The sequence below is a fragment of the Capsicum annuum genome, chromosome 3, assembly GCF_002878395.1.
Source record: "Capsicum annuum cultivar UCD-10X-F1 chromosome 3, UCD10Xv1.1, whole genome shotgun sequence".
Lineage (NCBI taxonomy): Eukaryota > Viridiplantae > Streptophyta > Magnoliopsida > Solanales > Solanaceae > Capsicum > Capsicum annuum.
In genome coordinates, this window is record NC_061113.1 from 215,167,748 (window position 1) to 215,179,309 (window position 11,562).

The 11,562-nt window shown below is 32.0% G+C and overlaps 1 protein-coding gene across 1 annotated transcript; it reads left to right on the forward strand.

The window, feature by feature from the left end:
* Positions 1-403: 403 nt before the first annotated feature.
* LOC107863273 (7-deoxyloganetin glucosyltransferase) lies at positions 404-2,803 on the forward strand. Its single transcript, XM_016709125.2, has 2 exons — positions 404-1,078; positions 1,590-2,803. The coding sequence occupies exons 1-2, from the start codon at positions 559-561 to the stop codon at positions 2,525-2,527; spliced, it is 1,458 nt and encodes a 485-aa protein (XP_016564611.1). The 5' UTR covers positions 404-558; the 3' UTR covers positions 2,528-2,803.
* Positions 2,804-11,562: the final 8,759 nt, after the last annotated feature.

The following is an 11,562-nucleotide window of genomic DNA, read 5'->3' on the forward strand; positions in this document are numbered from 1 at the left end:
ATATAATTGATTATCAATGCCACAAAAATTTAAATAAGAAAATGTTATAAATTACGATATCTAACAACTTAAAATAATAAATTATAATATAAAAATTAATATAAATTATAATAACTAATACTTTAAAATATCTAAAAATATAATTAACTATCTAAATTTTATTTGTGTTACTAAGATGAAAAAATAACGTACACGGACTCCTCCTTATCCAGTAATTTGTACAAGATTTCAAGCCGCCAATGATGAATTTGCATGATAAGTTTGATGATGGAGGTATCGAACTAATAACGAATAACTATTATTATTATACAAATAATATATAATATAGTAAGTCATATTTGACTTGAAAGCGGCCATCCAGCATATTCAAATAAATTGCAGTTTTCAGATTTTATGACAGTCTGGCATCATCTTTTTTGACATTTTACACTTCATTTTTCCATCTATATATGTCTCCATATTCTTCAATTCTCCATACAAACATCCTTTGTTTCATCTCATTTCATTGCATTGCATTTCCCTTTCGATCGATTAATTAATTAGAGAAATATTGGAAGAATGGGTTCAATTGGTGCTGAATTACAAAAACCACATGCTGTTTGCATACCCTACCCTGCCCAAGGCCATATTAACCCTATGCTAAAACTAGCCAAAATTCTTCATCACAAAGGCTTTCACGTAACTTTTGTCAACACTGAATTTAACCATAGGCGTCTCCTTAAGTCTCGTGGTCCACATGCGCTCGATGGCCTTCCATCGTTCCGATTCGAGGCCATTCCTGATGGACTCCCACCTTGTGATGCTGATGCAACACAAGACATACCTTCTCTATGTGAATCCACAACGAAAACTTGTTTGGGTCCGTTTAGGGATTTGCTTGCAAAGCTCAATGATACTTCCACTACTAACGTGCCACCCGTCTCATGCATCGTCTCGGATGGTGTCATGGCCTTCACTTTAGCTGCTGCACAAGAATTGGGTGTCCCTGAAGTTCTGTTCTGGACAACTAGTGCTTGTGGTTTCTTAGGTTACATGCATTACGCCACTGTTATTGAAAAAGGATATGCTCCACTTAAAGGTATAAACATTTCCTCCCCTCCTAATGAATTATTCATGTTTCTGTTTTTGTAACTGCAGTGTTTGGGAGTACCTGCTACTTCCAACTAGTATCAGCACCTGATAGTTTATCCAGAGACTTATTCAGAGCTTTTACGAGTTCTTAGTTACACATATAACACATTTCACTTTTGATCTATTGACTTACATTAAATTTATGTTATGTATCAGAATACCGGGTATCTCTTTTTTGGATCCCCTACATAGTGGTAACTTCGTGCACAGAGTGGTAAATCCCCTACATAGTGGTAACTTCGTGCACAGAGTGGTCTTTTTTTATAAAAATAAATAAAAAATACTGGGTCATTAAACTCAAAGAACGTTAGCTGCATGTGCCTCTCACTTTATCGACCAAAACTAGACGGATGAAAAAAAAATTAGCTATTGCTTTATAGATTTAATTCTTGATGTATTTAGCTAACTTTCATTTAAATATGCATGTGTTTTGATCTGTTTCTTTTGGGGAATTGTAGATGCGAGTGACTTGACGAATGGGTACCTAGATACACCATTGGATTGCATACCGGGCATGAAAGATATACGTTTAAGAGATCTTCCAAGTTTCTTGAGAACTACAAATCCAGATGAATACATGATTGAATTTGTCCTTCAAGAAACAGAGCGAGCAAGAAAAGCTTCCGCGATTATCCTCAACACCTTCGAGACACTAGAGAGTGAAGTTCTTGAATCACTCCGAACTCTCCTTCCACCAGTGTACTCAATAGGCCCCTTGCATTTACTCGTCAAACATGTTGATGACGAGAATTTGAAGGGGCTTGGATCGAGCCTTTGGAAAGAGGAGCCAGAGTGCATACAGTGGCTTGATAATAAAAAACCAGACTCTGTTGTTTATGTCAATTTTGGAAGTATCACCGTTATGACTCCGGATCAACTTATTGAATTTGCTTGGGGACTGGCAAATAGCCAGCAAGAGTTTTTATGGATCATAAGACCCGACATTATATCAGGTTATGAATCGATTCTTCCACCCGATTTCATTGAAGAAACTAAAAACAGGGGAGTGCTTGCGAGTTGGTGTTCACAAGAAGAAGTCCTTAGCCATCCGGCAATAGGAGGATTCCTAACTCATAGTGGATGGAATTCGACTCTGGAAAGCATTACCAGTGGAGTGCCTATGATGTGCTGGCCGTTTTTCGCTGAACAACAGACAAATTGTTGGTTTACTGTGTCTAAATGGGATATTGGAATGGAAATTGACAATAATGTGAGGAGAGATGAAGTGGAAAGCCTTGTGAGGGAATTGATGGTTGGTGAGAAAGGCAAAAAGATGAAAAATAAGGCCATGGAATGGAAGATATTGGCTGAAATTTCTGCTCAAGAATCAAAAGGATCAGCTTTTGAGAACATTGAGAAGGTGTTCAATGACATTCTTACTTCATCCAAACATTAAGTCAAAAGAAGTTCGAGGGATAGGTTTCTCGAAGGACCACTCAATGAAAAAGTATTTTAACAGAAAATCATCTTTCTTTCTTCAGCAAAGAACATGATCATAGAAATATTAGTTGAGTAAAAATCAACTCAAGAAGTTGGAGTAAAAACTAAGGTGTTTGTAAGTCTAATCTTCTTTAATTTTATTTATTGCGTTCTTGTAACTTGTAAGAGTTCTTCCCCTTTCTTCCATAGGGAACATATTTCTTGCTTAATTAAGAGTATTGTTTGGGCACCAGACGGACTGGACGTGTGCTGCAATAATATGGAGTATCCTATTATACTATCGTTTACATAATAATAACAGCAAACTAAATAAAATATGTAATGCTTTCCGGTTCCATTTTTACATGTAACGTGGCAATCATTTCTTTTAATACGTTCCAAAAATAATTACATACTCCCTCCGTTTAAAAAAGAATGAGCTATTTTTTTTTAATCCGTTTAAAAAAGAATAATATTTTTTCCTTTTTTGATAATATTTTAATTTCAACTTTTCACATAACATGTTTAGAACCACAAGATTAAAAGATATTTTGATAAATTTTATGTTAAAGTAGGTTATTCTTTTTTAAATGGAGGGAGTACTTACATATATTTGTTGTACTTATCCATATCTGTTGTATGGTTAAGATTGAAATATTAAAGTTTTTTTTTTTTTCTTAAAATTTATTTCGATAGAACATTGTCACGTAAATAAAATCGATGATAATTATGAAGTACTATTTTTATATTATCTAGAGAGAGTGGTTTTGATCAGAGGAGAGTCGGTGCATTGGCATTTATCGCACATATCATGGCAAGCCATTCCCAGCAAGTATCAACGCTCATGATATTATTTAATTGGTGACACTGACAACACGTATCCAGAAATACTAAAATACCAAAAAATAATTCAAAGATGTTATAAAACAATATACATTAGTACCCAATAAACAAAATTTCTCTATTTATAGGGAAAATTTATTCCTAATTTGAGTAAAAGATGAATATTTTAAATCCTAATAGATATCAAAGTAGATCTTGATACACATTCACTATAATGTAAATACATTTATAACACTCCCCCTTAAATGTCCAATTGATAGATAATGTGCCTCGTTAAAACCTTACTAGAAAAAACCCAGTGGAAAAAAAATCTAGTGAAGGAAAAAGAGTACACATCTCTAACAATACGCATATAGGCTGTCTCATTAAAAACCTTACAAGGAAAACCCGGTGGGACAAAACCTTGAAAGGGAAAAAGAGTACAGAGCGTATTTGGAACTAATGAGAACATCCTTGAACTTGTGCATCCCAATCTTGTGCAGCATCTTCATAAAAGTTGCAATTGGAGAAGATTTGGTGAATAAATCAATCACATTGCCAGTTGAACGAATCTGTTGCACGTTAATATCATCATTCTTTTGAAACTCATGAATGTAGAAAAGTTTTGGCAAAATATGCTTCGTTCTATCTCTATTTATGAATCCTCCCTTAAGATGTGCTATGCATGCTAAATTATTTCTGTATAAAATTGTGGGTAGATTATCATATTTCACACCACATTTTTCTCGAATGAGATGTATCATGGACCTCAACCATACACATTCTCAGCTTGCTTCATGAATATCTATTATCTCAGCATGATTCGATGAAGTGGCTACGATAGACTGCTTTGTATATCTCTAAGATATGGCAGTACCACCACATATGAACACATAGCCTATTTAAGACCGAGCTTTATGTGGGTCAAATAAGTACCCAACATCAGCATGACCAATAAGATCGGGACTGCAATATTTAGAATAAAACAAGCTCATGTGTTTTATCCCATTTTAATGTCTCATAGTAGGAGCAGAAATATACCTTGCTAAAAAATTGACTGAAAAGACTATAGGCCTTGTAGTATTTACAAGGTACATGAATGCATCAATTGCACTAAGATATGGTATTTCATAACCAATCCAATTCGATATATTTCGAATTTCAGCAAATAATCTATTGCTTTGAAAACTCTCCAAGAGTTCCAATGATGTTCAAGCAATAAGCTTATACAATAAAAGGATTATAAATAAGTTTCCCAGAAACTTTTATATGCTTCAAGCATTTTGAATCCTTAAAAGTTTTTCACATAAATTTTGTCAAGTGACAATATTCAACATTTCATAAGTGACATCTTCAAATATCTGGACTGCAAATCAAATAAGTTTAATACTTACCAAGATGCATCCTTTCATGTCACTTGATAAATGTTTTTACGTTAGCATGCTTAAATTAACGTAGAATTAAAATCCTCGTAATCTTTCATAATATTGCACCAATATTATGTCAAAGATATTGATGATATATCATTTAGTATCGGTGCACAATGCGACATAATATTTTGAGATTTCATCACTTCATTATTTTCAGGTACATGAACCTCTCATAAGGTTTCATGAAGTGTTATGTCGTTGGCTTTTCAAGAGCACATTGCCTTCTTATTATGATTATTTGCTCCTTATTTTTCAAGGACTATTTCATTTGGAACCGATCAGTCTACCACGCTTCACGCATTCATAGACTTTGTACTTTAGAACACAAAATAAGAGCACTTGCGATTAATATGAGATGTTTTCAGCATTTGACTTGAATTATCTTTTGGATAAGGATATGGTGATAATTCCTAACATATTTCATAGCGCTTATAATCTCCTCCTTATATTAGAAAAACTAACATACATCCTCTATTTCTTTAAGGAATCCATCTTTGTGCATTATGGTATATTCATTAATCGTATACCGCACATTAAAATTATTAGATGAAATAATTGGTTCCCGACCTTGAACCAATTGAGAGGGAAGAAATAATCATAATTTATTGGTCTAATGCATACAAATGGTATTGCAATATATCATATTTTAGACCGATACATGAAGTTTTGTTCTCATCGAAGGCATTCAATGTCAAACCATCATCATCAAGATAACTTTCTTGATTGCACAATCTGAAAATTATGTTCTTAACTCAATTTTATTGAGCAAGTAACTTTATGAATGTCAAACTGCAGGTTGACAATGAATGTACATGTGATCATCTTATTGATGCATCTTTTCAACATATCACATGATAGATGAACGAGCCCTTATTCACCTTTTATAATTTTCAGATTTGAAGGGATCCAATCCCAATATTAGTTGGTCCAACCAACTTATCATGAAAACAAACAACATAAACAATTCTTGAAGAATTTTCTAGTTTTTCAATACGTGCACATCTCTGAGATGTCACAATCGTTCATATCAATTTATGAACTTTTATTCTAGTAAACTCCAAGTTTACCATGACATGTACTTTTTCTTTAGTAAATTTCAGATTTACTATTACATGAATAAATTTCAGATTTACTACTTCAGAAGTAGATTTCAAAATTATTCAACCTCTTTCGGAGGTGAGTTGTGATACAATCACAATCAAGTGCACGTTTGCATTAATAAGTTTCTCATTCCCCAAGAATGAAATATAATCGTGCCTTAAGCGTATTAAATTATGATAGCTTATAACCTCTTTCAAGATTTTGTTACTTCAGAAGTAAATCGAGGCATACATATGATGTAGAGAATTTTTCTCTAGCATATCGTATAATTAAATAAGCGTGTGAAAATATTATCACTTTTGATGATCATTATTATATTCGTGCATTCAATCACTTGTCTTCTTTCAGATATATTATGCACTGCTACCACATACACCTCAAGAATGAAGTAAGTTGTCATATTTCAGACTTATCATATATTACTACCATATTCACTTCATGGAATGGAGCATATTCAATGGATCGAATTTCATGACTTTTCACTCAATACCCATTATTTTGTTTTAGCCATCACAATATCATCAATATGGTGTATTGAAATTCAAACTCAATATTTTATCCATATAAAGACGTCTTAGGCATAAATCGATGGGACTTGAACCTAAATATTATCATTTCTTGTGATAATATTGTTCTTGAGGAGTGAATTTAAAACATAAATGGTTCCAAATCAATTATTTTCCTCAAATCCAACAATAATTATATCATTAATAGAAAAATACAAATAACATAAGGAATTACTAACCTTGACTTTTAGATTTATAATGTCACCTTATTTGGCAGAGTCTCGCACTGATAACGTGTTATAAAACAATAAAGAACAATAAGAAGAGTAGAGAGAATAGAGAGAGTGATTCTTATTATTTCTTCTCTTATGATTGTAAATACAATGAACAAAACTCCTCTATTTATAGGGGAAATTTACTCTAGTCTGAGTAAAAAACGGATGCTTTAAATCCTAATAGATATTAGAGTAGATCTTGATAGACTATAATGTAAATACATGTATAATAAAAGATTTGGTCTCATCCAATTATTATATTGATAACGTACGGAATTGGTTTTTTATATGCGCCCTGAGCTAGATCTTTTTCAATCAGTCCAAAGTATATCTTATATATCTTCTTTCTAATCCATTTAAATAATTGCTGGAGACAAACAATTTGAACGAAAGGAATCAGCATATTCAAGGACTAATATATATCGACTGCTTTCTCCATTTATTTTTATTTATATATTATATTTAAAATATATTTTAACTTTTAGTTATCTTGCTTTGTGCATATAAAAATATATCTAAAAGATAATAATTCAAAAAATTTATACTTTACCTAAATTTATATTTGTGCATAATGAACTTTGCGGGATCTTATTATCCTGAATTATTTTAAAGTAGAATTAATTCCCCCCAAATGCTATACCCAGTTTTGAAGTAGACGGTGTAATATACGCATCAATTTCATATTTACACGTGTATTTATTGTTTAAAATTAATTTTTATTTACTTTCTTCTCTATCCTTATTCTTTTCATTATTTTTTTCACTATTACAACCATATTAAAGATTCAACTAATAGCTCAAAATACAAAAATGAGCCAAGTTTTTAAAAAATGTCTTAAAATTCTTGATTTTTTTTTTTTATGCTTGATTCTTAGTTCTTGAAATATAGGCAAAATTTTGGGAGACTTTAGCAACGGAAAAAGAGAGAAGGTTGAGGATTTGTATGGGGAAGAAATTAAATGAAGGAAGGTGAAGAAGTGGACAAAGAGATGGTAGTAGCTGCGCGGCGGCAATGGTAGATTGGTGACGGAGAGAATTTGACAATTATGATTGAAAGAAGAAAGAAAATAACAACAAAAAAATATAATAATAATTTAAATAATTAGGTTGAGGATTTATATGGGGAGAAACATGTAGGAAGATGAAAAAGTGGACAAATAGTGGAGATGGTGATTGTTGTGCAACGGCAATAGCAGAATGGTGGTGGAGAAAATTTAACTATTTTGATGGAAAGAAGAAAGATTTTAAAAATAAAAAAATATAAGAATAATAATTTAAATAATATAGATTGATGATTTATATGAAAAAAATGGAGGAAGATGAAGAAGTGGACAATTGGTGGACATGGTGATGGTAGTGCGGCGGCGTTGGTCGGATGGTGGTGGAGAAATTTAATGGTGGGAGAAGAAAGAAATTAATAATAAAAAAATATAATAATTTAAATAATATATATATATATATATATATATATATATATATATATATAATAAAAGGAAATGTAAAAAATAAGACATAAGAGGAGCTGGGCTATTTCAGTCATTTAAGTCTAAGATGCTAATTAGTTAGTTGGATTAGTTGTTAATTAAATGTTTTAATTAATTAGTTAGTTAAAGATAACTATTGACAGTTACTTTAGAAGGTGGCCATGTATATATATACTAGTTTAATCGCAAGTGCTTTGCATGTGTAATCTTCAATCAAAATTAGACGAGTTTGTTGCAAAAGTTTTTAATAAAGTGCAAAAAGGTCAAGTCACTTCTCAAAGATCCTTTACACTTTAATATAATAATATAAACATGATATATATTTTATTGTTCGCACATATATATTTTACCACCAGAAGTTTCAAGTGGTTAATGGATTGTCACTTTTGCGTTTGTCATGTATTACCTCTTTTTCTTGCTGTTAGAGACTAAAAATGACGCATCAATTTGAACCATATTTGTTGTGTAAGACCCCCAAAAATTTGCTATTAATTTATTTTTGACCCTCCCGTATGTGAAATGTTAATTTTTGACTTGAATCATGATATTAATTTTTGACTTGAATCATGATAAGGGATGTTAAAGGGGGTATTTTAGAAAATTTTCAGAATTTTTGAAAGGGGTTGGGAATCATTTGGGACCCCGAAGCAGTGAGGGTTCGTGATAGTAGTGTGCCATGCCACTTAACCTCTACAATAAGAGTGTGACACGCTGGCTATGCTCTGCCATAGCAGCGTACCATGCTCCTATGTAAATTTCGATCTGTTTTGTTTTTTTCACTTGGGGGCAAGGGCTTTTGGATCCTTTGCCCCATTAAATGACATAAAGTCCTTTTTATTCCACATAATCATCAGTTATCACTCTTAGCTTTTATTTCAGAATTTTTGAAAGGGGTTGGGGATCATTTGGGACCCCGAAGCAGTGAGGGTTCGTGATAGTAGTGTGCCATGCCACTTAACCTCTGCAATAAGAGTGTGACACGCTGGCTATGCTCTGCCATAGCAGCGTACCATGCTCCTATGTAAATTTCGATCTGTTTTGTTTTTTTCACTTGGGGACAAGGGCTTTTGGATCCTTTGCCCCATTAAATGACATAAAGTCCTTTTTATTCCACATAATCATCAGTTATCACTCTTAGCTTTGCCCTTCTCCTCTCAAAATTTTCAAGTCAAGAATTTTCATTCTTCGGGCTTTAAACTTCAATTCCTCCTCAAATTCTTGTAATTTTCAGGCATGTTATACACTCCCTACTCTAATCATGTTATTATTGCATTATGTAACTTAGTATTTTGATGTTTTAAATGCTTGATTGAACTAAGGATTTGAAATTTTTTGGTTGTTTTACAATTGCACGATTTTACTCTTATTTTAATGATTTTCCTTTATAGCTTAAATGGTGAATTGTGATTTATGATAATGGTGGAATTTGATATTTGATTTCGCACTGATTGTGGATTTTGACATGATAATGATATAAACCGTAACCCACTTCATGATTGGATCTTTGAACATGAATTTTATAGAGTTAAACTCACCTTTTGAAAATATTGCATGCATTAAAGGATAAATGGATAAAAAGGTTTTGGATGCCGCTATGGTATGAATTTTTAAATCGGTAATTAAAGTCAATTTGGTTAAATGAATTGATTTGGCATAAATGAAATAGCTTGCAAGTATATTGGTATAACGATACCAAGTTGGATTTGCCTAAATAAAAAACGTCATGATTAACGGTTGGTTTGTGTGCAAATTCTTTAATTTAGACTTAAAGGAAATTATGTAGTTCATTGAGAAGGTGTAGTCCCAGGAGGAACCAACACTAGAAATGATGTTTGCCGACGTTGGGGGTCTATGATCACTGTGTCAGATTTACATAGTATATTTTGAAAGGTTAATTGACTATTGGTGGCTTTATCCTATTTATCTGGTATATGCGGCAAACATGGATTGAGTCTCTTTCGGCAGGGGGAGATGAACCCATATAGTTCTGGGTTGCTTTAAGTCGGTACGAATTACACATTTCAGGACTAAATCTTCAAACGATCATGTTCATGTTCCTTGTCCCTATTTCGATATTCTATATATATGAATAATTATTGTGCATGAAATTTTGGACTGATTTTGATAAATGCATATATTTTATCCCTTTTTTGAGTTGCATACCAGTACTTGTCGTACTAACCGTCCTTGGACGCTACATTGTTTCATGATGTAGGGTCTGAGGGCTTTTCTAGTAATCCTATGCAGCGTTAGGTGGTCTGGTATCCCTGTTGATCAGCTTTGAAGTGGTGAGCCTCCATCCTTTGGAAGGCCCTGTCAATTCCTTAGTTTCTTTTATATTTCCACTACTTATAGATTTCTTTTGTCATAGTCGGGGGTATGTTCCGACTTAATTGATATTCTTGGATTAGAGGCTTTTGTGGATAGTATTAGGATGTGGTTGATGTCTTGTTTTGATTCTCTACTTTCTTTTGGGATTTATATATCTTCTATTGACTTGATTGTCTTCCACTGTTTCCTTTTATTGTGCTCTTGGTGTAAGGCTAAGGGGGTCATCTCCGACCTTGGTTGACTTAGGATGTCCGTCGCGGCCAAGTCCAGGTTTGAATCGTAACATGTAGTACGATTATCTTTTTTTATATTTAAAATCTTTCCTTATTTTTATAGTTAAATCATTAGAAAATCTTTGATTACTTACTTAAAACTTTTACAAATTTAGTACTTATATTTTTCTTATTCTAATTCTTTCAGATCTATTTCTAAATTTTTCAAATCTTCTTAAAATCAACTCTAGTTGATTTAGAATTCATAAACTGATGGAAAAAGTATTAGTTGTCATTAATTCAGATGACTTCTAATCAGGGTTATACTATAACTATTTAATTAATTTTTAACTCTTAAATATTAGAAAAATAGTGAAGAGACGATTTTGTCTAAATCGGAGACTTTTAATAAAGGACAAAAATTGAAATAATATTTTTAAGATCCGTCACACTTTTAATGTAGTATAGATACCGATTAGAGATTTAAATTTATGATGTTAGTTCATCCCAAATTTTAAATATTTAATTATTTGCAAAAAAAAAAAAAGAGAAGAAAAGATTAAGTCCGTATATGTTATAAAGTAATTTGTGTTAATATCCTATTTATGAATTTTAGAATATACATGTTTCAAAGTCGTGAATAAGAATTTATGATGAAGTATTCACCTCTTTTATAAACTTTATAAAAACAAATACGTTCAAACTTATTTACAATTTTAATATAAAATTATCTAATGAAAACAAATTATTTATCAGTATTATTATAACATGATTTGAAATAATTTCGAAGTTAAGCCTAGTAACTTCCCTACGTAATTAGTACTATACCTTTTTAGATATAAATAATAAATA

Excerpts from the sequence above, each read along its gene's own strand:
- LOC107863273 (XM_016709125.2), top strand. The coding sequence starts at position 559 with ATGGGTTCAATTGGTGCTGAATTACAAAAACCACATGCTGTTTGCATA. Across the intron at positions 1,079-1,589 it reads AGGATATGCTCCACTTAAAG|ATGCGAGTGACTTGACGAAT; the intron begins GTATAAACATTT and ends GGGGAATTGTAG.